Source organism: Aptenodytes patagonicus, chromosome 7 (genome assembly GCF_965638725.1).
Source record: "Aptenodytes patagonicus chromosome 7, bAptPat1.pri.cur, whole genome shotgun sequence".
Taxonomy (NCBI): Eukaryota; Metazoa; Chordata; class Aves; order Sphenisciformes; family Spheniscidae; genus Aptenodytes; species Aptenodytes patagonicus.
In genome coordinates this window covers 53,948,407-53,976,353 of record NC_134955.1, presented here as the reverse complement: position 1 = coordinate 53,976,353, position 27,947 = coordinate 53,948,407, and the positions used below count along the sequence as shown (strand labels likewise).

At 40.4% G+C, this 27,947-nt stretch overlaps 1 protein-coding gene across 1 annotated transcript in view; it reads right to left on the bottom strand.

Annotated features, from left to right (window-relative positions):
- Positions 1-6,372: 6,372 nt before the first annotated feature.
- The window catches only part of KCNK13 (potassium two pore domain channel subfamily K member 13), a 74,599-nt gene continuing 53,024 nt past the window's right edge, over positions 6,373-27,947 (bottom strand). Inside the window, exon 2 of the mRNA XM_076345264.1 lies at positions 6,373-9,501. Coding sequence (XP_076201379.1) covers positions 8,609-9,501 — 893 coding nt within the window. The 3' untranslated portion in view covers positions 6,373-8,608. The remainder of the gene's footprint in view (positions 9,502-27,947) is intronic.

The window sequence follows — 27,947 nt, the reverse complement described above, 5'->3', positions numbered from 1 at the left end:
AAATCCTGGCAGATTAAAGGGATCTTTTTTTTAGCGATACCAAAATATTGCAACATTCTCTTTGATGCTTTGCAGGACCTCGTATTTCAGGAATTTGTAGAAAGAAGGTCAGAAAATCTTACTGCTGATATGAAACAATTTCTCAATCAAAGACAACTACTTTTACTAAAAGCTAGATACATTATGAGACAAAAGCATAGGTCTGTCTTCACTGGACCACATGAAACTGTTTTCCCTTTGGATCTGTGCTGCGAGTCTGGGAAGGTGTAAGCTCTGTTTAACACCTTCTTGGCTGATGGGACATTTGGAACATCATTCTCTCTTTGTGCCTCACTTTGTTTTCCTCCTGACCTGCTTTGTGTGGCTTTTCTTGTATCCAGCAGGTTGCAAGCCTGCCTCTCAGACTTTTTCTCAGGTGGGGTGTTAACATTTATCAAAAGGTGTAGGAAGTCAATTCTGTGTGAGACCTCTCCCCCTTTGGCAATTTTGTTTGAAACTGGCCAATGTTTAAAATGGAGCAGAGGCACACAGACACATATGTACAGTCTGATCCCATGCACTTTGTTTCCCTAAGACATGAGGCAAAAATGCTTTAAGAACATCTTATTATTGCCTCTGGTACTGGTGGGAGAAATTCTACTCAAATGCCAATGACATCATGGCCGAGAAGCTGATGAGATAAAAATCTTTAACATCTATGCCATGGTTGTGTTTTACAGCAGCTATGAAGATTAGTCCTTATCAAAGGAAGAAAACTGAAGTCAAGACTATTGTTTCCCTAATATGTGGGGAAGTCTGGAGTGTTACTGATTGTTACTGTGCTCACAGAGCAATGCAGACCCACTCATTTATTAAAAATATAGTAAGCCAAAAGCAACAAATATTGATAACATGAAGCTGAATCAACTCATCAGCCTTTACTGAAGGCATCCATAGAGAACGTAAGTGTCCATGCAAATTGCAGGCCAATTGGATGTACAAAAAGAGGCAGAATATCCCTTCCAGCTGCCAAGGAGTCAAAGACACTGCTGCTGCTCTCCATCCAAGTACCTGTATGTGATACTTTAATTCCAACTTCCTGAAAGCTGTCTTGATACTCTCAGTGGAAGTAGGAGTGAAAAATAATAAAAACACATCTTTATCATTACATTTAATGGATGGGGTATGGCTCTGAATCTATATTGAATAAAGAGGTGTTAGTTTTACAGGAATCTTTTTTGACAGAGTCCACTTTCAAGCGCAATATTCAACAGAGGCAAACCCCATGGTATATTTGGGTAGGAGAAGGATTTGATGAAATGAGACAAAGATGAATGGAAAGAAAAAAAGAAGGGAAGAGGATCTTGCAGGTATGGACTGAGGGAAGAAAGTTGAGGGAAAGAACAAGCTGACACAGGCAGTCAGCACAGAGCAAAACCTGCCCTTGCAGAACTGCAGGGAAAATTTCAGGGAAAATGTGATATTTGTCAGAGTTTTCCAGCTGAGGAAATGAGTGACTACCAAACAATTCTTAGAGCTAATAATCTGGATGCTTTCAATTTTAAATAAGTCTTCCTTATAAGTAGATTATTATTTCGTAGACCAAATAATGGTCACTGGGTAATAAGCTGGTGCAGAACACAGTACTGCATGAGTAAAATTAGCATTTGCACAGCTGGTGGTAAAAGCAGAGCAAAAGGCTAGTCAACATTTCTTTAGATTATTTTGTAAAGTGAAATTAATTCTTGTGAAAAATGACAGATAAAGAGCCCGGTAGCAAAGCCTCCATTGATTTCAGTGGAGCAGAATCAGTTCCTGAGCCGAGAACGCAGCCAAATCCAACGTGCAGAGCCAAGCCAAGACGCCATGGGTTGCCTACCAAAGGGGTAATACCCCTGCCTAGGAGCCTAGGGCTGACAGACTGACTGACCTTTTCAGTCCTTGCCGTCTCTAATAAGACTGCCAACAATAACGATACCTAGGGATCAAAATACCCATCTGCTATGTATTAGGCTGAGAAAAGCAGCTGCCTAGATGCTATTTACAAAGAAATTTGTTTAACTTAGAGCTAAGTATTTGCACAAATGCAATAGCTGCAGAGGAAGGGTTGTGACTTCCTCTTGGTACGGGGCGGTGGTCAATATTTCATGAGAAGGGCACTTTCAGCACACTGTGAACAGAATGCTACATGCAGAAGCAGCATCACCCAGCAAATTACAGATATTTGCACTGAGATGGACAGGAACTAGCTGGACCTGCTTCGGAAAAGGGTTTGGAGACTAGATGGCATCCAGAGGCCTCTTCCAGAGTAAATTATTCTGTGAATTTCTGAACCGGTGGTTCTGGACAGCATTATCTCTGTTTACTTCTGGCCCTGTACACTAGAAGCAGACAATATGACACCCAGGGGTTACTAGCCAGCAATTGCTACTACTGCAGCAATACGGACTCTATGGGTCACAGATTGTCTCCCTGACCATTGCAGAGATGTGAGCAATGGTGATTCCAGCCTTTTTAACTCTAACAGACTTAGCACTGCACACACTATTCAGACCATCAGCTTGTTTCCAGCATTTAGAACAGATGAACAAACACAGCTTTAAAGTTCTTTGATTTGAACTGTGACTATTCACTAAGAAGACCAAACCTCTTCGGTGAGCTGGAGAAATTAAACTCTGACGCAAACTTCGAGTTAGCAAAAAGAGGAGGATTTTAGCAGCTCCAAGTGGTACATATAAAGGTTATGTAAGGTTATTTTCATTTTTCTTCATGTGCACCTTTTTCTTCTAAAGATATCAAAAAGCAAGGTTAAGTTTTCACAGATAAGACCACAAACAGAAAACACTGAGAGTGTTCTATTGCTTTGGAAGGGGGAATAGCTTTCAAAGACGTTTCAAAAGATGACGTTTGAAAACTAGGCCATCTTGCCTCTCTCTGGGAGCTTCTGCATGGACACCTAGTAGGAGATCCATTTGGAATCCAGCAACTGGCACACTTGCATGGAAAGAGAGCCCGTTAATTCTAATTTTAATCAAACTTTCCTTTTATAAAAAGCTAGGCAGCCTGAGGAAAAGGATATTTCATTTTAAACAAATCCCACTAGTATGCCTCTCAAAATCTTTGCAAATTTATATTCATTATTCTATTATTGCAAATTATTTCAAATCATGAAAACTGTAGGCAAATATTAGAGTGGAACTGTAGAAAAACAAAATATAAATTAGTGCATCTATTCCACAAGGTTGTTCTTACATTTACTGATGTTTTTAAACGTCCGCAGTGATGGGGTTTTTCTCTGGTTTGATGTGAAGCAGCTCTATAAACATGGGCCATATCAAAAAGCTTCTGACTGCTCGGACCTGAAGTGCCATTCTTTGTGTTCACACTGTGTTTCTCTTGAATCTGATAAAGAATAGGACTGTGTTGGTCCACTTAGATGAGCAATGGCTTTAATTTTCCTAGTGAAATGTAATCTTTTAAGCAGTAAGCACAGAGTATTGTATGGGCATTGTTGACAAGAGATCTTTGGAAAATAGGGAAGAGGGAAGGGATTGTATTCTTATTTCCTGGAATAAGGAGTCCAAATACTTGGACTTCCAAGGAATTACAGTATTAGCCAAATGTTAGTAACCTAACTCAAAACAACAGATGATGCAACTGTATTGATTGAAATGCTGACCCTTCTCTCAGCTAAGGCTCACTGAGCTGCTGTTCCCAGAGCGGGGCCATCGGCAGGTCATAGCAAACAGCTCCACTTCCACAGCCGTTGGAGAAGAGTCATCCAAACAACTTAATACCCTCCACCTCCAGAGGAACTTTATTCAAATATAATGTTTATCAGAAAGCTCTTTCCCCAAATTGACCTCTTTCTCTTGATTAATTCGGTCTGAGAAATGAAGCTGGTTTGTTTTTCATGCCCAGCCCAACCTTCTCTTTGTTATTCAATTTATAAAAGTGTCAAATATAATTAAAACTGGCAGAGGCCAAGATTAAATCAAACAAACTGTAAACATTGCTTGTTCTATTTGGTTGATGCAAGGCTTTCACTATAAAAGGCTTTTAAATAAATGAATTCAGCTATTACTGTGCTGCAGCACTAAAACCTTGCTCCAAGTGTTTGAACTTTTTGGGTACACTGTCAGGTCAGCTTAGATTCAAAACCTAAAACATGGCTGGGATTTTGAAATTGCCTAAGGGAATTAGGGACTTCTACTGAAAGTCAATGTATGGTGGGAAGTGAATTGACTTTCAGCAGGAATTAGATGCCTTTGAAAAGCCTATTCATGTCCTTGTAAACAGAGGACCACATCCTTCATGGAGATAAATTAATGTAAGTCCTTTGACACCTACATACCCAGCAAAGCATCTGATACACAAGTGTTACAAAACCTAAGACTAGCCAAAAAACCCCTAAGAGCTACCTTTACTTATTTGATCATATTTTGGTTAGCACTAAGTATTTCCTTTCAATGTGCAATAATTATACTGTACAATAATGATATTTTAAGGGGTGGCATAACTGTAAGCCCAATTTCCAGGAAATTACTCCATTAAAGACTTTCGGTTTCAGTCTGCCAGGCTGCTACTTGCAGTTTAACCCACTGATTTTAGTGGTACTCCTGACCTGTTGAGTGCAGATTCAGAGCCTCAGTACATCCAAGGTTTTCCCCAAAACATTTTTGCATCAAAAAACCCACACTCATATCTTATTAGCCATCATGCAAATTCATAGCAGGCAATGGGGAAACTTGGTACTTTTGAAAGCAAGTTTCTGTCTTGTTGACTGAGATTTTAGTGCTAAGCAATATGGCATTAAAATTTAGATTAGCTTTTAAAATAGATCCCTGGCTATTTGACACTGTTTCCTTTAATTCCTCATCACTACTTTAAAAAGTAATGCAAGAAATGCGATGTTGTCTGTATTCTTATTGTATCTTATTTTTCACACAGGATGGGCATTTGTCACTCTGCTTTTTTTGGCACGTGTATGTTTATACCTCTGCATGTTTTACGACTTTAATAACCTGATGCTACATTATGAACTGAGCTTTTTGGGATTTCTCTGTCCAATGCCTTTAGAAAAAACAACTGTAGTAGTACCATTGGACTACAGTCAGAGATTTCCCCTTCCGATCTTAAAAGTCTTCTTATTTATCCCCAGATATTGTCTAAGAATTCTACTGGTCTCCTAGGTAAAGCTACCTCATTCAATGTTCAGTGTGGCTTCTAGAGGGGGAACTCAATGACAAAGTCAGAGGTCTTTTGTGGACAGGATGACATCATGATACAAGATGGCACGGTCACAGAATGTACTGGTCCTTCATCTCTGAAACGGCAATTCACATCTGAACAGAGATGATTATACAAAATTAGTGCACTTATTCCCTCTTTATCTTCAGTGGACATGAAGTCAGACCACAAAACTGCTGCAGAGAGCCTTGCAACTGGCAGGCTCAGGTCATGAGGAAGCCAGTGCTTGAGAGAGTAGAAGGTCAGGACTGATCACCAAAGGCAGAGCTGGCGTACACCAAAGATCTCATAAAGCCTTGCCCAATCTGTTTGATCAAGACTACGTATTAGTCCCTTGCTTTCATAACCATAGATGTTTTCAGATCTATTGAAAATAGCTGATAAAGATTCCTCTGTGGTGATGGGTATCACAAAGAGGCTTGGTATCACAAAGAATGGAAAGGAGCAATGTAACTGTCTCATGTCTTGGGAGCAGTTGAAACCATCTGAAGACCATCTTAATGATCTGCTACCAGGATGTGTTGTATTCCAAAAGCTAAATAATCTGTTGAATTGACTATACAGATTGCAATGTTTTATCTATTTCCATCAGTGTATATATGTTTTTCTCTCCTTCTGTTTGCTTTCTCACCTTTTTGCTAAGAATATTGCCCTGTGTTTAGACTTCCAGAACCAAATTTTGAAAGCTAATTAGATATGGAAGGATTTGAGTGAAAATCCTATATGGAAGCCAGATCCTTCATTAACGATGAGACAGAAGTATATAATAAATGAACTAAAGAAACTCGCATGTTTTGGTTGTTTGTCTAAGACGATAACGTGCATTGCCTCAATCATCTGGAAAAGGGAGTAGCATTGAGTAACTTCTCCTGTGTTCAGTGCTCAGCAAAATCTGACATTTCCAGCTAAGTTACTAACCGTCATAAATGGAGAAGTAAGCTGCAGTTTTCAAGACTCTGGCTGTTCTGCCCAGAATGCTCTCCTGATTAAGCAACGAGTCAAGTCCTAAATGATTTCTGCTAGTTGGCAGCATGAGGAACGCTTCCGTAACAACGAGATCTTGGGGTTACAGGCAGTGACAGAGGCATTGCTGAATGAATTTGGAAAGAATTCAGAGCAGTACTTTTCTTTTTTTATACCCAAGTATTTTTATTCAGTGAGGTTGAGACAAAGAAGGTCTTGGGAGAAAAAAAAAAGTGTAGCAATGTAATGGATCTTGGGTACTATAGTATCATCGAAAATAATTCAGTGGCAAATTTTGCTAATACATTCCCCCCTCCCCCCCCCCGAAACAAGTCAGACTGCTTTTCTCACCAAAGTTGGGGTTTGGGAGCTGATTTGGATTTTACATGGATGCAAATATGAAGGGATACTATTAGGGATATTCCACTGCTGCACAGCTGAGTTGATATCAGAATTTGGACTAATGGCTCCAGCTTGAAGCTCTCCTTGTAACTAAGGATAGCAGGATTTGAGTATTAATCAGGACATTTTAGCTGTAATATGTCAAAAAGAGCTTGCAATACTTTTCGCTAGTTAAGTACAGTTGTTTAATCTAATATCTGGTTTTACTTTATTATATGAAAGGATTCCAAGAGGTATGTTTTTGTTTTCAAATTAAAATACTGCTTAAAATGAGTATTAAAATATTATCCTACAGTATTAGGAACCTAAATAAAAGAACTTTCGGCCAGAATGAAGAAGAAGGATATGATATTAATTCCTATTACAAATTAAACTGAAGAGGCTATCTGCATTGTTCTGAATGAGAGAAATTAAGAACTGCATACTGGTGTTTTAAAACACCTAAAATTGTAGTATTCTGCAAGGTTTTCTAGCTGTGAGAAAACATTTAATCCTGATGCATGTACTGTTCTCTTCAGGAGGAATTGGATCAGGTCCTTTGTGACCAATTTTGCTTATTTACACTCTCATATACGGTTTAGCTTTAATGCATTGCATGGTTAAAGGAGAATCAGGAATTCAGCCCAGTCTTCCTTAAATTCTTGCTAGACTTTATGTTAATTTAATCCCTTATTTCTCCAGTTATCTAATACAAAGCATGATTTCACTGTCATTAAAGATCACCTTGCTTCCTGTTTTCATATTCTTCTCGTTATTATTCTTCTCATTGAAGTCTCCTTTCTAGTCATAATGAACACTCGGAGCATTTCATTGAGAAAAATGAGGAGTTAAACATTTTCTATTTCCCTAATCAAGACCCTGTCATTGTCATCACCAAAAGCCAGAAAAACAGGTAAAGAATGACAGGATTACATGAAAGGTAAAAAGGACACTGCCAAAGTGATTTTGGCTTATAATAATACACTGAATGTTGGCATGGCAATCTAATTGCATACTAAAGCCTGTTGTGTAAACTCAGTTACCAGTTGCATTACATAATGCTGATGCTCAATTCCATCAGTCACAATTGAGCATAATATGAATAGAAATTTGGAAAAGTCTCTGATTGTTATTGTGGAATAATTCATACAACTCGTCAGCATGGCAGTTTTCAATTTAATTTGATTTTTCAAACAGAAAGCCACAGTGATTCAATTCTAGAAGAAAAAGTAGCCTAGAAAAAAATCACGTTTTGCAAATGGAGAGAAGAAAACAAAAGTAGGATAAATTTTTATTCTATCACTTTTGACAGTATCCTTTTAAAGGGAAGACTAAATTAAATTCTAAAGGCCAAATTCTCTTCTCATTCACATCACAATAGCTCCAGAGTAGGCCTACCAACTTTCACAGAATTACACCAGATTTACACAAATATTAATGGCAGCAGAAGTTGGCTTTTCAAGCCTAGCTGTTTCACAATAGGAATACATTTAAGAAGTGATATATAAAAGAAAATAGATTGGGTTTTTTAATTCCATTAAATTAGATCTGCAGTATCACAGAGAAAGGCTGATTCCTTTTTTGGTCTCAGATAAGCTACTTTTAGAAAACAGGTACGACGAGAGTAAGACAGAAAGCTCAGAACAATCTTTGAATTAAGAAAGTGTTCAGTAGACACACTTGGTTTCTTGCCATACCACAGATTTCTTATCCTGAAATCTGTATTTCACAGAAATGGAGGAGAACAGGACATGGAAAATTGATCTGAAGGCTAAACTAAATTTCTCCTGCAGTGACCTGTTTGAGGAACAGAAGGAAGGGGAAGAAGGAAGGCTGAGAGTGGCGCAATTCAAAGAGCAAAGACATTAAGTGACAGCCCCAAAAAAGTGTCAGAGGTCTTCCAACAGGAGGTATGCCGTTGACATCCATCCCACCCCATGGCGAAACCTCCCCCTAGCTATTTCCACTTGATTCATGTTGTTTCTATACTTGTTGAAATGGTTCACACTGTTTCACTGTTATTACTGTTATTATTTTACCTATCCACACTTGTCTCTGCCAGTCTGTTATTCATAATTGCTAGGGCTCCAACCCCACCAGAGAATCCATTTTGCTTTGAATTAGAGCTCATTTGCCTCGGATAGCCATTAGCAGTTTCCGACAGCTGTTTCTGCATGATGGCCAGTGAGACTTTATTGGAGGCCAGGAAGTCTTTCATGGAGATCATCTCGCCTGACAGCCGGCGTCCGTCTGTGTCACTCTCATTGACAACGTCAGTCTCGATGGAGATGTTTCTCCGGCTGCGCACATTTCCTGGCATTACCACGTTCCTCCGTGAATGAAATAATTTTCTTTGGCATCTGTGGCAGCACCTGCAGTCCAGCTTCTTTAATATCCAGTTTATGGATTGTTTGATGACAATAGAGATCACGTTAAATAAGGAATAGATGCAGCACACCCCCATGAGTATGAAGACAAAATTGCCAAAGCGGTAAAGGCCTTGGCTCTCATACTTGATGTTCTGGCTACTGACCAGATCACCGAAACCAATGGTGCTGAAGGCCACGAAGCAGAAGTAAAGTGAGTCAAAATAACTCCACCCTTCAATCGGTGTGTACATTGCAGAGGCACAGCAGGAAATGATGAGTGATGCTACACATAAAATCAGCATGACGTAGTACACGGAGGGCTTCCAGCCCGCCAGGCTGTCCACCTCGGAGGTCCCTGAGCCCCGCCGGCCGTTGTGAGGGAGGACCCCTTTCCTCCTCAGCTGTCTTTCATGGCAGGACTTCATGACATAGGCTATGACAGTGATCAAGCGCTCCAGGAACAGGTTGAAGAACAAAATGGTCCCTGCACATCCTATAAGGCCGTAAAATATCAGAAAGATTTTGCCTCCGACAGTGGCTGGGGTGGTCATGCCAAACCCTGGAAGACAAAACAGAACAGTTGAAAAAAATAAACCTGTAGTTACCACGTCAGGAGTTTTGTCACAGAAAGAACTGGCAGCAAATCCCCATGGCACACATCAGCTCTGGAAAAAAGTGGAGACACTCCCCCAAACTGTTACCTACTTGTGCTTGACCTTGTCCCAGCAGTAAGGGGAAGAAAAGTCATGCCAGCATTTCCTCCAGAATCAGAATTCGAGTAGTATTCATGATAAATAACTTTGCTGCTGTTTTATTAGGATTAATAAGGGATTACATAACTGATCAATTAAGCCAAAACAATCTTGCTGAGAGGACAGAAAAATCATGTTGGATAAGAGACACTGTTATTTGTTTCCCTCTCTTTGTAATTGTGAGATGCTAATTATGAAATAAAGACATTAGGCTCTGGGAAATAAGGGAAATCATATTCAGTGTGATACGCTTGTGCTTGGAAGACAGACAACTACAGCGTGAAGAGACCATGTTTCCAACAGCGCTGGATTGCACTCATCCCCCCTTCACTGGAAACCTGCTACCAGCACAGATTCCTCTCTAACACTGCTCCTGCCTCGCACAGTTAAGTGACAGCCCTTGCCTTCACCCCTCCAGCATGACCCCCTCTGAACGACAGGCCCAAGTGTGGGCTCTCGAGGGTTGCTGCATCTTCGCCTGCATCCACAGCCAAACCACAGCATCCAGAGGACCTACAGGAGGCACAAGCCTCCTCATCAAATTTCTGTGCTAGAGAGAGCCGGATTGCAGCTCTGTGCCGTGGGGAACAGCACCATGAGACAAACCACACAGACAAAACGTTCTTCGTGACAAGAACTTTTTGCCATTGTTCCCCTTGGCACACAAATATTTCCACTTGCTTTCTACCTTCCCCTTCTGCTCCATGACCTGATCCCCCTATAATTCCAGTTTTGATGCTTATTTTCTGTGCAGTCTGGCTTATATGCAAGTCATGACCTCCACCCTGTGGACAGACACGTAAAGACTGATGGACGAGGGGAACCTCTCTGCAGCTGGTGGGATCTGTCCAAAGCAGCCGGCGGGGAGGGAGGTGAGGGGCTGCTGCATCCCTGGCCCGCCCTGCTCTTTGAGGAAGAGAAGTGGCTGCAGGCTGGGCAGAGGCGGAAAGGTGGGGAGCCTCTGGCACAGGGTGAAGGGCAGCGGGGAGCGGCATGCATCTCTTCAAAGCATAAAGCAAATGCCCTGGGAAGAGAAATGTAGTTCAGGCTCACACCTCCAGCATGGCATTACGCCTTTGGGCTGCTTCCTGCAGGCCCCCCTCGGGATCCTGCCACTGGCATCATGGCTAAAGCCTGAGCTCCTCAGGTTTGTGTGTTTAGTCAACTGGATTTTATCTCAGAGTTCAGATCTGCGTGGGTAAAAACTCACTAGCAAAGGCTTTACAAAGGCACCAAACAGGCATGACAGGAAATGCATGGTGAACTACAAACACCAAAAGATGCAGAGCATTGATCCAGAGAGGCAGTGAGGCTCTGACTGCAACTCTGCCCCTTGTCAGCTCCTCCTCTTCAGCAGGGGCACTGTTTTGACATCCTGGAGTAAATGTAATATTTTTGTTCATTTTTCTATTTACAAATCTCAATATATAGCAATCAATACTAACATTTCCAAAGAAGCACTAAAATGGAAAACCTAAAAGCAGTATAAAGATATTAACAAATATTTTCCTTCAAAGATCATTTGTCAAAAATAAGCTATAAGCTTTTAGTTCCAGAAATAATTTCAATTCTTGAAATGCCTTGTATTTCCATGTATTGGGCCACACTATTCCTAGTTAACTTTGACCATCGCAGTATTATACTTGGGATTAATTTGGGATGCTGTACTATAGAGTAGGACTTGTTTGACAGTAAGTACATTTTTCTCCAAATGGACTCTTGGAGTGCTTGAAATATTTATAAATCCAAGTAAATCTGGTGATGTTTCAGCCAAGAAATGCAGGAGGGCAAAACTGTAAAAGGCTGAAACAGTTGAAATGAAAGGAAATGTTCTCTTTGGGCATTTTTGTGATAAAACTTTTAGTTTCAAAATATCAATCACCTTTTGGTTAAAAAAAATACAGTTAAAAGTAAAAAGAATGGAAAAAATACTTTGAAAAATCTTTCAGATTTTTAAAAGTTTCATAATCTTAAAACGTAACACAACATTTCACTAATGATCAAATCAAACCTATCAAAATTTCATTATATTTTATCCTTCTGAAAGACTTAAAAAAAATCTGTTCCTATACAACTTCAGGTTAAGTTTTTTTCCTATTTTTTTCCTGCTGGCCATCAAACTAGAAATGCACTGCTCATTAATCTCTGCTAAAAAGTGAATTATTTCAAAAACGCTTTTCATACAGGAGCCCTGCAAACACTAGCTGGAAGTAAATTGTTATCCTTGGTGGGATCTGCCTCTTTTTTCCCCAAAATTTCTGTAAGGAAAAATACGGCTTGTTCATTGGCAAAAAGGTACGGCAATAGAATTTGCTCTTGTTTTAGTAAAATTACTGATGATCTTGTGCTGTGCAAACACAGAGGATCTATGGATAAGTCAATTCTTTCATGAGGTCAGTGAAAGCTCTCCCACCAAAGCTCTCCCCTTTAACCTAAGGACACTGAAAGAAGCCTGTTGTCTGCGTGCTGGGATCATACACATTGCTCGAGCATCAGAGGAGCCGTGAGCTGTTCTCTCTGAAAGCAAAGACAACGCTTAGCACAGCAATGCCTGTCCTGGGGGCAGGTATCTCCATAAGTCCTGGCAGTATGGACGTATCTCCATACGTTCCCTCTGCATCCTGGACCCGGTCAGGGCTTGTAGTGGCTCTTTTGTGTGAAGAGACGTGAGCGAAGGCTGTTGCAGAGCCGGGTGACATCTCCACGTGAACCTGGGACATGCACCTGGACCTGGTAGCTGCAAAGTGCACCTGTGTTCCCCCACCAAGACACAGCATTAGTGCCTCACCATATATTTTCCAGAAGATTGATGAGACACTAGCAAAAACATTTATCCCCTCTCTTCTGCTTCAGATACTCTATAGGGCAAGGGACTAAAAAACGTGGATTCCCTACTTTGCTTGTAAAATGCCTTTTTTTCCTTCCATTATAGAAAGGGAGAATGGAATCTGGGGTGCCGCTACAGCATTTAAAAACTGAAATATTGCAGCATTTAATTCTTTTTGCAAAAATGTAATGTGAAAAAATGCCTGGCAGGTCTCTCCATAGCAGCTGAGGGTTTCCCTGACATGCCACATGAGATGCTGCCTACCTGACAAACTGAACCAGAGAGGAACAAGCCATGAGGTATCTGAATTACTATTGACATGCTTGATTGAGGCAGCATTTTTAATCCAAAATATTTAATTTTGCAGCTGAAATATGTCAGTTTGAAGTCTTGGCACAATGGTAGGACACCTATTGCTCTGCCTGGTGTCTTTCTCCAGTCCCTGCACCATCCCAGGAGAATCGCGCTTCCCCTGTTTCCTGTTGGGGTACCCCAGAACTGGGCCAGCAGCCTCCATTTCCATGCCCGTGACCTGTACAGGCAGAACTGCCCCTGAGCTGCCCTCTCTTCATAACAGAGAGTACAGCCTTACAAACAGCAGACTTTTCATTTCCAATCCCTTAAAATGTTAACCAAAGGCAGAGTCCTTATAACTTCAATGACTCCTGCAGACGCTAGAGAAAAGACTGTGCATATAGACTTGTGAGTTCATTTTTGCTGTCTTCTTGAGATAGCTAAGAGTGTCACATGCAAGTATTTCTCCACTGTAATTATAAGATCAGGTTTATTCACAAACTGGACCTACACATCTTTCACAGCTGCAAGTCATGTTTATCAGAAAATGTAGCTCTTGGTATTGTCATTGTCAAATCAACCATCCAAATACACACTACAGTTGTGTAACTAAGCCTTCCTAGTTGCTTGGCTTTTCTTACAGCAAAAATGATGGGTTTAGAAGCAATTGCCATATTTTTGCTTTCCACCTACTGCAGGAGGTGGTCACCCACATGCCAGCTGAGGGGTGTCAGCTGCCCTGGGATTAGAGACTTCAGGTGAGCAGGACCAAGCTGCAAGGACACAGCATCACCATACCGGGTCAGACCGCCGTCTTTGACAGTGAAAAGATAAAAGAAAGTGTGAACAGGGAAGAAAATATGAACAGAGTGATCCTTCCCTGGGATATCCTCCCAGCTCGCAGAAGTCAGCAGTTTAGAGGCTTTGAGGACATCACGTTTAATAATTCCATCATCAATCTTGTAAAATACTTTTTCAAATCATTTATAGTGTTGGTCTCCATTAAACCTGAGGCAGTAAGTTCCCCAATGTAATTATGCTTTGTGGAAAAGAAGTCTTTGTCTAACCTGCTGCCTGACAATTCATTTCAGGCTTCCCACTTTTTGCAGTTAGCTGTAGCGATCATCATTCTCCACGCACATTCTCCCTTCACCTTCCCCCTTCTGATTTTGTAGACTTCTATTATTTTCTTCTTTCTCATTTCTTCGCCAGTCTGAGGTGGTCTATAACATTTAGTCTCTAGTTTTCAGTCTGCTAAGACATACTTCTAACCAGCCCTATTACCTTTCTTGTTTCTTTTCTACCTTAATAGAGTCTTTCAAAGATAAAGGAGCAGGACCAGAACTCTATACAGTATTTGCAATGCGAAAGTCCTGTGAATTGATGCAGGGCATACTGATCTGTTGTGCTCTGCTCTCTTTTTCATAGGAATTCCTGTTTGCCTTTTTACTTGCTATTGACCACTGAACTGATATTTTCAGCAACCTATCCATAGCTCTCTTTCTCAGCAGGTGATGGCTGTCTTGGAGCTCTTCAATGTCTGGCTGTAATTATATCTATCTTTTTCCATGTGCATTACTTTGCATTTGTCACCACTGAATTTCATCTGTTTTTTTACTTAGTTATTCAGTAATACGAGATTCTTCTACAGTTCATTACAGTCAGGTTTATAACTGACTATCCTGAATACTTCTCTGTCCTAAGGAAATGTTATCTATTTATTTACCTCTTTTCTTACATTGTTTATGACTGTTGAAATGTGCAGGTGTCAGCAAAGAGCCTCAGAGACCCTGTTGTCAGTGTGCTTCCATTTTGAAAACTGACTATTGATACCTAGACTTTTCTTCTATTCTTTTTCAACAGTTATTTATCAATGATCAGACTCCACTTTTCATCCCATTAGAGTTTTATTTCTTTAGAGGTTTTGACAAGGACGTTTGTGAAAAGGCTTTTTGAATGTCCAGGTACACTGTTATTTTTGTGCGACGTAACTTCCCTCTGCAAAAGCTGTATCACCTTTTTGAATGTCCCGACTAATTATATTCTTGTCTGCCCCTATGGAAGACAGACTTACTGGCTTATGGTTTCCAGGAACATTTTTGCCACCTTTTCTACAAATTGTTGTTACATTTGCTATCATTTCTTCTCCCTGCACCAAAACTGATTTTAGGCTATAAACCACACTTAGTTAAGCAGCAGTTTCATGTTTGAGTTCTTTTAGAAGTCCTGCATGAAAAACTTCAGTCCTAGCAGTTTGAAAGAAATTACTCAAATAGGAGAAGTAGAGGAGAAACCCACAGTCAAATATATAGAAGGGAAGTGACAGCGAGCAATTAGAGAATCAGTCTGATCCACGCAGCGTAAGAGTGAAAGAGCAAGAAGTTAAATTGGCAGACTGGGAAGCAAATACAGAATGAAATCATATAAAAGAGGAAATAAAAGCAGTGGCTGACACTTGGAGATTATTTGAAAACACAAGATTGCTTCTTGAGGTGAAGAAATAAAACCAGGAAACAACTGCAGGAATAAAATGCTAGTGATAATTTTTTATGGTATGAGAGAATGCTGATGAAATTTAGTGAACTTTATCTTACAAGTTGGGTGTCATTTCTTGAAAAAGAGTTATTTCAAGCAGAAATCAAGATTATAGTTAATCAAGTGGGAATCAGATCATTTTGAGTTCAGAAGATTGAATGTTTTTAAGGTACTGAAAAGTGTTTCAGTTGATTTGTTAGATATGTCTGCGGATATGGCACTATATTATCACCATTGATAGATATGCATGACAAACCCTAACTTTACCAGCCCAGCAATGAAGAAGGCCTCCTTAGTAAAAATTTCAGATTTCTATTCTGAAATCAGTGTGATACTGATTTGCCTGTGTCCCACGATCCATTGATTACTATAACCTGGTATTATCTTTCCTAATATTCAGCTGAACTGAGCAACTACATCCCTTGTAGTTTCAATTTTCCTTCAACTATTGTGGGTTTTTTGCCACATGCTGCTTAAGCAAGGAGTCAGATTTGTTTGCTGAATATTCATACTAATTCTGAATTTCTCTGTAGCAGAGCTACATTTTCAGAAGTTGGAAGGAATTTAAACTCCAAGCGGAGTCAGTAAAAGTTTTCTAAAGCACTGCACACCTCCTACGCAAAACAATTTTGTCTTGGCAGCAAAACTTCTCTCTCAGAGGTTGTTATTGCGAAGTGCTCTAAAATCCACCTGTATGTTCAGGTTATATTGTATGCATATTCCAAAAGGATATAGGTTACTTATACAAAAGAACAATTACAAAGTGTAAACACATCGACAGTGTGATATAATCATGCTTCATGATTTCCTGAAGGAAGTACTGAGTATAACCAAAGAAAAGCAAGCAGCTGTAATTCTTAGCAATAGTCAGTTTGATAAGAAGGACTGAGGTCCAACAGGAAGTTCTCCTAAAGCAGAATCCTCCGATAGAAGGTAAATATTGACTAACATTGTCACTAACATTAAGCAAATATTGATCTCAATCTAACATTAACATGTTTACATTGAAATCTAACAAGAGGAAACAGGCAACAACTTTCCGTAATTAATCAACTCTACAACTTTCTACAATTAATCAACTCTACAAAAAAAATCTAGTTTCTCTATTTTCTTTCCTCAATGCTCTGATTTATCAGCCTCTGAAAATCTAGAAAAGCTGAATTAAAACAAGCACCAGCCTGCAAAAGCCAGACCCCCGAGACGAGGCTGTGCAGCCGTCCCACCCAGCTGTTCTCACTTTGCCAGGGTCCCCCGGCCCCGTCACATCCCGTTCCCCAGACACAGCCAAGGGGGCACGGCCCAGGGGACTCATGCCACCCACGTCCTGGCATGTCCTTGGGAGGCCAAAGGGCACAACACATGGCCTCAGGGAACCCAGCTGCCTACTCCAGGCCAGTATTAGGTCATTTAATCTTTTCTGTTGTAAACTACTCCAGTGCAATTGCTCTAAGCGTTTCTCCTGGATCATTACCCACACTCATCTCCCTCTGCCTGGTGGTACACGGTTCAGCATGTGTTTTAATTCTGGATGTCCTGACGTTCACAGGTTACATTAATTAAACCTTCAGTTTTCATTTCCTGGTATGCTTGAGGCTGTGAAAGAGTGTGAGAAACAGTTCATCAATCCTAAACCCCCGTGAATGAAGCCTGGAGCGCTGAATATAAGGTGTGTGTAGGAAGACTAGGACCAGACATACAGATTTTACAGTTAATTTTGAATCATGAGATTTGGTCTTTCTATTGTTCTGCAAAATATCTCTCTTTTCTGAGAGGTTTCATTTCCTTTCTGAATGTGTGCAGTTCACTGCTCCTGACTTTCCCACAAAGAGGAAGTGGGTAGAAAGAGGGGGTAACACTACAGCAACAACAATGAATCATTGTGATGCTAGAAATATAAATATAATCATGAAACAGCTTTCCAGTTTAGCGTACAATCAGAGCTCTGTCTGTGATGTTGTGGCTATATTCCTAATGCATTTTCTATTTATTTGATTAACTCTTTTCCTTGTTTTTCTCTATCAGTTCTACTTTGGTCATGACTCATTGGGGAAATGATGAATTTCACCAGTGGAACAGTCACTGGAAAATGACTGGGCATCGTGACAGGTGTGAACCAAGCTAAATAGGACCAAGACTTTCAACTGCAGTGAAAAGATCATCAAGAAAATAGTAATTAGGAAAGAGAAGTATAGAAAGTCTTAGATACCTGCAAAGATGCTGACCCTCCTTCCCTCAGACACATTCTGCACTGAACTATCTACGTGAGGACATTTTGTGCTTCTGAAAGAGAGGCAGAAGAAACAACTCTAAGAGAACCTGTACTTCAAAGACTTTATTGAGAAAACGTCCTGTACTGCGCACTATTCCTACAGTGTGCGGACACTAATAATCTGGCAAAATTCACTTCTGCCATGATAGCCTATTCTGGTGCTGTCAGAGCAGAGTAAGTAGTCCTAGGAAAACTATAGTTCTGCTGGAGTAATTGTCACTCATAGGAACTCTTGTAGGAAGAGCTAAAGCACTCTCAATTTATGTCACATTGCTCCCCTTATGACACTGCTACATCAGCAAGCTTGTAACAGAGTCCTGTTCTAGAAAGGAAGGAGGACATGAAGTCCTTCCCAGGAAGAGAAAAAAAGGACACATTTCTGTGAAGACTTTGACTGTGTGAGGGGAGATGTCCACGGGAGCAGGCATGGTGCTGTCACAGCTACCTGACAGCAGTAAACTTGGACTTGGGTCCAATTTCTGATATGAAAAAAAATGTCTAGAGTGGTTCATTTTGCTAAGTGTATGCAGAAAATCACACACACACATGCACACACATGCCTCTGATTTCCCATCAGTGGAAGCTCAGCATCTGAACTGTGTGGCTGTCTGGTGAGACATACGTTCCTACATGTTGTCAGAACCATTCATTTCAACATCTTGACCCCCTTTCTGACTACAAGGGGAGAATGAGCTAGCTGCGTCCTGAAACCCTCCGTTACCGCAACAATTACTTGACAAAATATTTTACCGGGGACAGCCTGGTGTGTGGTAGCATTTATTTCATTGGCAATGCTATTTTCTCGTGCTGATGGCTACATGGTGGAGAAGGGCTCAGCCTGCCCAGCAAGGCAGGGGATGTATGGCTATAACAGCGCTCCTTTGTGCTATATGCTCTTCTGTTTCCAGATCTGCCTGCCCGAGCGAGCTCTGCGCCTCCCCAGCCCTCTGTGGAGCTGTAAAAGCTGGAAATGTCTCCAGGGCTATTAGAGCTGAGTCATATCCGCAGATACACCACTACGCTGAGTGACTGGCTGCTTGGTGACCTGGGACCCTGCCTCGAGTGCCATTGCTGCTGCTTCCTTCAGCACCGGTCTGCACCCGCAGTGTCATGCTCAGGCAGGCTGAGAGAGATGTAACCTTCTGTGGAGCTCATAGCAGGGTTAAGTCCATTCCTAAAGGGCAATATTGATTTTGAAACTAATGATATAAGATGTTTTGATGAAACAATAAATATAGTTACCCAAGTACAATCTACACTTTCTCATATATATTGAGATTTTTTTCCCCTCTCTAACTTGTCTGGAGAGTTCTCAAACCTGGCAGACAGCACTGTTCACTGTTTCACTGAGGCTGAAGGACAGGAGGGAGATGCTGCTGCGAGGACTGCACGAGTCCCCTGCTCAGTCTGTGCCACTGCGGGGATATAAAAGACTTGCGTGAAAGATTGTGCGCAACATTTCTTTGCCTCTGGGAAAAGCCTTCTGAGAACCCAATCTTGTAACACAGATGTACGTTAGCATCACACCAAGTGTGTGAATGGGACTTCGAGGGTAGAAATAGCAAAATCTTGGGGCTTTCATGGATTTGCTTTTGGAAAGCATAAGAAAAGCTGGGTTTGTGTTAGTGTATGTAAGGCAATGTCTGTATTTAACACAGCGAGGTTCAGCTCACAGTGAGTCACTGTTAAAACCAGTCTGGAGAGCTGTGTACCTGTTAAGGCCCTTCTTCTCTCATTTCACATAAATAAGCTGCATGTTCTGCCTTGAACAGAAACCTAGTTTAAGCAAAGCTTCCAATGTTAAGAAATCTAAAAGACATAGGTAAAAAAAATGCTAAAGGGACAACATTGGATGAAAAATATAATAAAAATTCATTTTTAATAGACAACATCTTTATGGGTCTGTTGATACCTCTGTTATAATGTCTGCATAGCCCTTAAATAATACATGACTGGGGGAGAGAGAGCCTCTGTAATTTTCATTATTGTAAGTTTTTCATGTAAGATAATTTATGGAAACCTTGCCATTCTGCTTTATATAATTAAGGTTATATTTTACTTAAGGTTCATTCCAGGTCTTGTGTAAGAAATGTAGAGAGTCTTGCTACAGCTCCTGTGCTATCATAAATTCTATGTATAAATATTTTACGCCTACCTTCTGGTTTCCCTTTATATTTTTTATGTAGTTTTGGAAGCCTGAGGTGCTATGCCCAGTGCCTTTCCATCACCCCTAGATAGATTTGTAAGTCTGTACACCTTTTGTGTTACTGTAGGGATAGAACAGGCCTCAGTTTTGAAAATACCTTATTATTATTTTCAAACTTTTTTGTGACTTATTCAACAGTCATTTAAAGGTTTGTGTAGTTTTTATTTAGTCTTCAAACATAAAAACATTTATCTAATTAAAGAATCTAAATTTTATTAACACATTCATATTTAATATTTAATTAATATTAATTTTAATATGTCATATGAAAAGGTACTCGAGCCCTATATATGGGTGCAACACCACATCTGGTCCAGCCTGAACACCCATCAAAGCCAGCCATCAATAGTTTGGCAGCCTCTAAAAGGCAGAATAGTATCGCTAACTCTGCTGGGGCTGCAGCAGCGTTCGAGTGCTCGATTACATCTATACTAATACTTCCCAGCCCCTGGGAAGGCAGCGAGGGTTCAGTCCCTGCAGCTGTTTGCAAATGCGCTGCAGACACCAGCTTCCACCTCTCTCCTCCATAGAAACGTCCGGCCCCGATGGTGACACCAAGCCCAGCTTCGGCGGGGCTCAGAGCCCTCTTTGGGTGCAAACCTGCACGTGCGCGGCCCCAAGACAACCTGAAAACCCGTGCTGAAATGTGCTTAGCAGCTGACACCTTGGTATGGGTACCGTGATAATGACGAGCGTTAGATCTGTGAACAAGTAGCATCAAATGCAATTCAGCGAGTGAAGGTGTTAGTGCTCCCGTCCCGCCGTCCCAGGCCTCTGGCAGAGGCTGCAGCCCTAAGGCCACTGTCTGAGTCTATTGGGAACCAGCTTTTTGCTATTTCTTTTTGGAGAAATGAAAGCCCTACATTTTACAATAAAAACCCCAAAGTTCTATCTGATGCCTCGATAAAAGAAGGACGCAAAAGCAGCAGTGTTTCTCTTGTTCAAAGTAAATAAATTAAAAATAATTAGATTGCTATGTGCTGGAGGGATGCCCAGCCTGTGCCTTGAGGGGAGGGTGCGCCTGTTCGTCCGGCCCGACTGCACCAAAACCAGGGGACTCATCTGACCCTGCCACTAACCCAACGCATCGCCTAACTCCTCTCCCCCGGGGTGGACGCTAACACGCCTCACAGAGATTGGCAAAACTGCAAAACACAAAAGTGTTAGACCCCCCAGTGGGTCAGCAGATTATTTAACACTAACTGGTTTTCCTTAAAATTGTTATAGCTGCAATATCCTAAACTCTAAGGTATACACAAATTTATCGAAGGAATAATAAGGAAATATGGTAGAATGAACTGATCCTTTCCATAGTTAAAAAATGCCATGGCTGAGGAGGCAGCTTATATAATACAGTAAAAAATAGCAGTATCACCAGTTCCATTCCTGTTAAAAAACACCATAAAAATAAAAATAAATCAAAATTTTAATCACCACAGAAACATTTCAAATTTGAAAGCCAAAGGCATATGCTTTTGGATTTAAGGTCATTGAGAAATGCAGTAACGGTCTGATTTGTGATGTATGTTTGGTTAACATTTAGCACCAAAAGAAGTCCCTGTAAGGACATATTTATAGGAAAAAATGCTTTAAAATATTGGCCTCCTCTTACTGATCCCAGAAGAGTATGTTCAGAATATACTGTACACACTGCATATATGAAGTGTCTGTGATGTGTTGAAGAATCAAAACCAGACCTAAAGATCTTGAAGTGTGGCTGAAACAGGGATTAAAAAATATTTCTTTGTCTCAGTTCCTTACAGCAGAAGGAACTTAAGAGAACATGAATGGATTCATATATATGCAAAGCTGAAAAATACATGTATCTGTGTCAGATAAGCATGTGTATATATGATGAATACATATGTATGTATATTAACCTTTTTTTCTGTTGAATAGTCTGCCTCACTAACAACCAGTAGCTTCAAGCCATAATTCATCTTGGCAGGATAATACTTCATATGAATCGTGAATGTCATTAACACTCTTTCAAGGGTTTGTTTTCAGTCATTCAGTCTGTGTAAACAGAGTAACTTCAGCTATTAAGGAATAAGAACATAATGTTGTGTACTAATTAAGCTATAGGTTCATCTACACTAAAATTTTCCTTTTAAATAGTACAAATCTGCCCGTATTTTAAGAGTTTTCAAAGGTTAGTTTAAATTTGCTTCTTGTGAATTTTATTCTTGGCATGGATACATAAGGTATCTTATTTTTCTTGGAGGAAAAAAGTGTTTCTGCGTCTCCTGGAGGGCATTTTTCATGTAATACTGTAGGAAAGGTACATATGTCTGTAGCTTCTGCGATTTGCTTTTCCAGTCCAAGATGTAGTACTACAGCTTTCCTCTGGAGTAAAGCTTTAGTATTTCTTCTCATTTAGGGTTAAAACTATGGGAATTAAGGCAGGTTTTTTTGTTTCCCCCAGTCGAAAAAAACAAGTGAGAACATGTGGTGTCTGTTTGTATCCTCTTGGTAACATGAGCCTGGGGAAATGCTGTTAGTGGCATTTTAGTGAAGGGGATTTTGTAAAATTAAAGCTCTTCCCTGGCTTTAAATACCAACACAATCAGAGCAATTTTATGCAACAGTGTCACTTGTGGTTCAACTACAGCAGAAAGACCTCGGCTGTGAGTGTCAAGCTCGAAAAAGTAAAGAGAAGAAAAAAATCTCCAGCATTACGGGCTGGAAGGAAGCTGGACACAGATAAGGAAAGCTAATTTTTGGTAACGTGAAGAAATAGGATATGTGCATGTGTGTTTGTGTGTGATTACATTTTCCTGACCAATTTCAAGCCTTATCTTGATGGCAGAGAGGAAGGTTGGGAGCCATCGCTACCAGAACCACCAAGGGCCTCAGCCTTACTACCTCCAAGGAACAGAAAACGTCATCCAGAAAATTAGGTTATCCTGATGCTTGGATACATCAAACTGAAGGACAGATCAAAGGAGCATAGCATAAAAGACAGCGCAAACACTGTTTTAGTTCCTCAGAGACTGACAGACAGGCCCAAAAAGCTAAGAAAAAAGACAAAAAATTCCCAGTTCCCAAGCAAGTGCTGCAGGGACTGCAAATGCAAAGCAAGGACCATGAGCTCACACCATATAGAAAAGGCTGTTGGTATGGTATGTAGTAAGGTTTTTGAAATATTCTGTATAAAAGAGGAAGCAGATATTGTGATTAAAATTACAAAAACTGATGGACAACGCTGACGACAAATGTTATCAGAGATTTCAGTGAATATTTATCACTGGAGAACTGGTGACAGAGAACTGTCAATTCTGTGAGCGCTTGCAATGAGCATATGATGATGAATTTGAACACCTGTTTTATCAACTTTGAACTTCGTACCCATTAATCTGTGTCTCAAAAGCTAGGCATTATGGAGGGGGCAAAGGCTATTTCTCACCCTTTTTGACATTTTGAAAGCAAAAACTTATGCTGGGGGGGCGGATACATGGACACTTGGGAATAAAACCTGAATTTGTGAAGTAATCATAGAATCACAGAATGGTTTGGGTATGAAGGGACCTTTAAAGATCATCTTGTCCAATCCCCCTGCCATGGGCAGGGACATTTTTCACTAGATCAGGTTGCTCAACCTGAATAATGCCAGGCTACTCCAAAGAATACATCACCTACAAAAGAAGCGTTATTGCCACCAGGTGCAAAAATGTCAAGACAAACTTAGGACACCATAGAGAAGGGGGGGAAAAAAAAAAATCAAAGAAATGTGACAGCAATAGAGAGCACAGTGAATTTCAGCTTGGAGAAAAGAGTAAGTCATTGCCAAAACAGTGTGCTGGCTCCTGTCTGCACAATGACAAGGCATATAGTTTTGTTTTCAAAATGTCTGGCTTTTTCGAAAGGCAAGGACTTGCTAAGTCCCTGGTTCATGGATGTCCTAAATATAATGTACATGTCCCTTCCTGTGAAGCCAGAGATGTTCTCTTAGTGACAGGTCTAGTGGCATACGTCTGTAAGACAAGCCTAAGTCCAATGATCCAGCCTACTCATATGCTTTTACAGGTCCAAACATTTATGTAAAAAAGAATCTATATGTAAAATAGGACAGGGAGGTTCATACTGCACTACTCCAAGTCCTCCATAGCAACTTTGTCTTGCTGTCAAAGTATTGTGCCATTGCAAATGTTAAAAAAAAACCCAACACGATACCTACTGCAAGGACTGATTCTCTTCTTACCTATCTGGATGATGACCAATCCTGCTGTCTGCGCATCAGGCATACTCAAAATCTCAGCATCAGATCAGTGGTCTTGCATCACCCACGCAAACAATTAAAAAAGAACAAGACAAACATGCGGAGGAGGGTAGAACTGAATAAGATTATAACAAGATGATAAAGAGTGGTCAAAAGCTACAAAGCTGGGCATTTTCTGACATAACCGGCCAAGTGGTGTACTAAGGACATCCCAAAATCCAAGGATGGCTGAGGTTGGAAGGGGCCTCTGGAGACCGGCCAGTCCAACCCCTCCTTGCAGAGCAGGGCCTCCCATGCACAGGAGGTGTCCAGTCGGATGTGAATTCATCTAGAGGATAAAAGGGATGCCAGGCTTCCCAGTCAGATATTTATAGATTTGTGGAAATAAAATCATACTTTAATGATGTCTAGAAAAAGAGACGTTCATTTATGCAAAGATAAAACTGAAGTGAATCCTTTCAGAAGTAAAACTGCGAAACTGCTTCTGAAATACTTTTGATTAAAGGTTAAACACCTAATAGTAGCCTTTGAGAGACCCAGAGAAACTATTTGCTTTCTCTCTGCTTCACGAGGTTTCTCTCTGCAAGTTTGTTAACTGAATTAACAGCTTTTTTACGGGAGCAAACACTGCACTGCACTGCTGTTGGAAATGTAAGAGCCCCATTTCAGAGGGGCTCTCACCTCTGCCCGCAGGTATCTGCAGCTACCTGGCCCAACAGAGGAGATTCCTACCAGAGCTCAATATTTGTGAGCCTCCAGAAGAAGCGAGCTCTTCTCTGAGCGATTACTTGAAGACAATCACTGAGTTGAAATCATAAGGCTGAAAGATATAGGAGCAAAAACTTTGGGGGGAAATGCCTGTCTGAACTTTAAAGAGATTACATGGACTTTGGAGTGCAACACACAAACTCATTTTCTGAAAGTGTGAAAGATCTAACCTAGGGCTATGTCCGGGCCTCTGCACTAAGGAACAGACACTTAAGAAAGGCCCATCATTTCAAACAGGTGTTAAATGAAGGAAAGACATTTTAAAAAGCACAAAGAGAAATTTATCACAAGAATCATCCTAGATATTTCAGATTATTTTAGAAGATAGCTTTTCCCAGGCTTTCAGGAACTGTTAAGCCTGGAAGCAGAGAGGTTCGGCTGTTGGCAGTCTGTGTACAACACCCTGCTTTGTAAATACCTTTTTCACAGATGTGTCGTGGTTTACTTGATACTGTTAATGCTGATCAGTTGAATAACTATGTTTAATGAAAATTATATTTCACATTCTGCTTATGAAAATGGTGAAGCTGAGAAAGCTTTTACTACCTATGTTTATCCCAGGAACTGAAGTATCATCTATATAGTTCATAATGTATTCTGCCAGGGGAAGAAGAAATGCACGAATAACTCCAAATACAATATACTTGGTTCATTTTCAAACCCTTGAAAAAATGACAAAGTAAAGTCCTGGCCCTCTCCAGAAGTCTTGAAGATGTCACCTGTACTAGTAATAGGTTTAAATGCTTCCAACCTCATCATTCACAGTGCTTATTCCCCAGCTGACCAGCACGTTTTACTTTGGAAAAGAAGCACAGAATTAAATAATAGGATTTCCAGGATTGTGAGTGACCAGTGCCGTGGCTAACTGTGTGAAAACAAATCTGAAAGTTTTGAGTCCATTTATCAAGTCCTTTCTGCACTAAAAGGACTCTGTGCAGTCTTTTCTCTCTCTAGAATGGCTTCCTGGAAGCCACGTCCAAAGCAGTTCGCCATACATGAAAAGGAAATAGTACTTTGATACAGCATATAATGCACATGCTGAAAAACAGGTGCAAAAGCCTGTGTCACAAAGGAATCTCTTTTAAAATAAAAAGCCTGTCAGTGGAGTAGTTGAAGAAAGGGACTTTATCAGACTTCCATTAGAGGCTCATTTTCTTCTGAAAACAAGGCTTGTGAACTACATCGGAAATACTATTTTTTTTTTTCACCCAGCCAGGAGCTGAAGAAATTAATGGTTTCAAAGTCACAGCAACTTTCTTAACAGGTAGAGAAATAAGTGACATTCTGCAAAGGACAGTTTTAAATGAACGGGAAAAGATTAAGCTTTTACATTGTTGTGTTTTAAAAAAATTCTCAACATCTATGATGCAGAATGATATAGACAGAGAAAAATTAGCCCCGTTTCAACAGAATAGGGAGGCCGTAACTGCCAAACTCCCACAAGTGCAAAATAAGGGAAAAAAAACCCCCAAAACACACCAGGCTGTTGTTAGGAGTATAGTACGATTTGAATATGTACTAACATTAAAATGCTAAACGACCAAGTTAGCTGGTCCAGTACAAAAATATTTTGTGAAATAACAAAAGGGAGCTGTAGACCAAAAACTGGTTAGTAATTATTCCAATGGACTCAGCTTCATCGAGGCTATTAGAGCTCCTGGGGTGCTGATACTTCAATGAAAACTATGGCTGAACTAGTGATGCCATATTTTGCTCTGTGCTGAGTGTTGCTGCCTTCCAGGAACTCTGGGAACACCTGAAAATCTGTGTCACACACACTGGATTTGACCAAAAAACACCACTGTCCCTTCCTCTCTGGCCTTCCAGAAGTGAAAATTGGCTAAAATACTTTTTGCTCAGTATGTAATTTTTTTTGTTTTTTAAAGATGTGATTTTAAAGTTTGACTTTGAATAAAATTTTGCTTTAAAAGATGTTACAATGGATGTTTTCTTAGAAGCGGTTAAAGCAAAACTAACAACAAAATAAAACCAGCCACCAGCTGTCTTGCAGTCCCAAGAGTGATGTTTTACTTAGAAACATGACAATGACGTTCTTTACCAGATGCATGTCTGGGCTTGCTAAAACATGTTTTTAGCGAATCTTGACATGTTTATGGCTTTGTGATTTATCTTTTACAAAATGCACCACTAAAAGTCCTCTTTAACAGAAGCACTGGAATAACAAGCTTTAAGTATATTCAAGTGATAAATCCTTCTGGTTGAGGTAAGGAAAAAGGCATCCAATGCTGTCCATGAGTAAGAGGTGTTTGAAGTATCCAGTGCAAAATATAACATAAAATCCACTCTTGCTTGAACATTTAATGACTATTCTGGAACAGTATATACAGTTCAGGGAAAGAGGAACGAAGATGTCCTGATGAGTGAACAGCAAACTAAACCCCATCCATCTCTGTGAATGTGCATTGACGGATGAGTCCAAGGACATTAAGACACCCTGCCACCCCAAAGAAATTTTCTTTTGTGTAAGATCTGTTAATCGCCCATGTAACAGCGATGGTGAGGTGTCATCAGACAGAATATCTGAATACATACATTGGCTAGCAATGGCAGCTGTTTCACATGCATCTTATAGCTGATTCATGTTCTGTTCCTTCTATCTTCTGACCTCATATTGTGGTTTTGAATATCAGGATCTTTTCAGCATCCACTTACAAGCCTCACAACTGACAGTACAATGTTTAAAGCTGAAGATGTTTTAGCAGACTTTCTACTCAAGACATAACTTTCAAAAAACCTGACACCTAGCTTAGAGAACTACCTCAAGAATTGTACTGCCAGTAACTGGTCCAGCTGCTTGAACATCTGCGTGTCGTTACCGTAAAACCCATGCAGTATTTATTAGTGAGGAAGGCCTAGCAAGACCTTCACCTCCTTCCCAAATCCTGGTGTGGGTGCAGCCTGCAGTTTACCACGTTTGGTTAGATCTTCACTAACTGAGCAGATGAGCTTATTGAAAATCATATTAATTTCCACTTCCATGTCATTTAGTAAACTTGTCTTACTTGGAAACTGTATTTTTTCACTCTGGAAATCAGTTTTACTTATTTCTTAAATCCTGTTTCCTATTGTCCACTTCTGCTGTTTTGTGTCACCAGACACAATATAAAATTTATA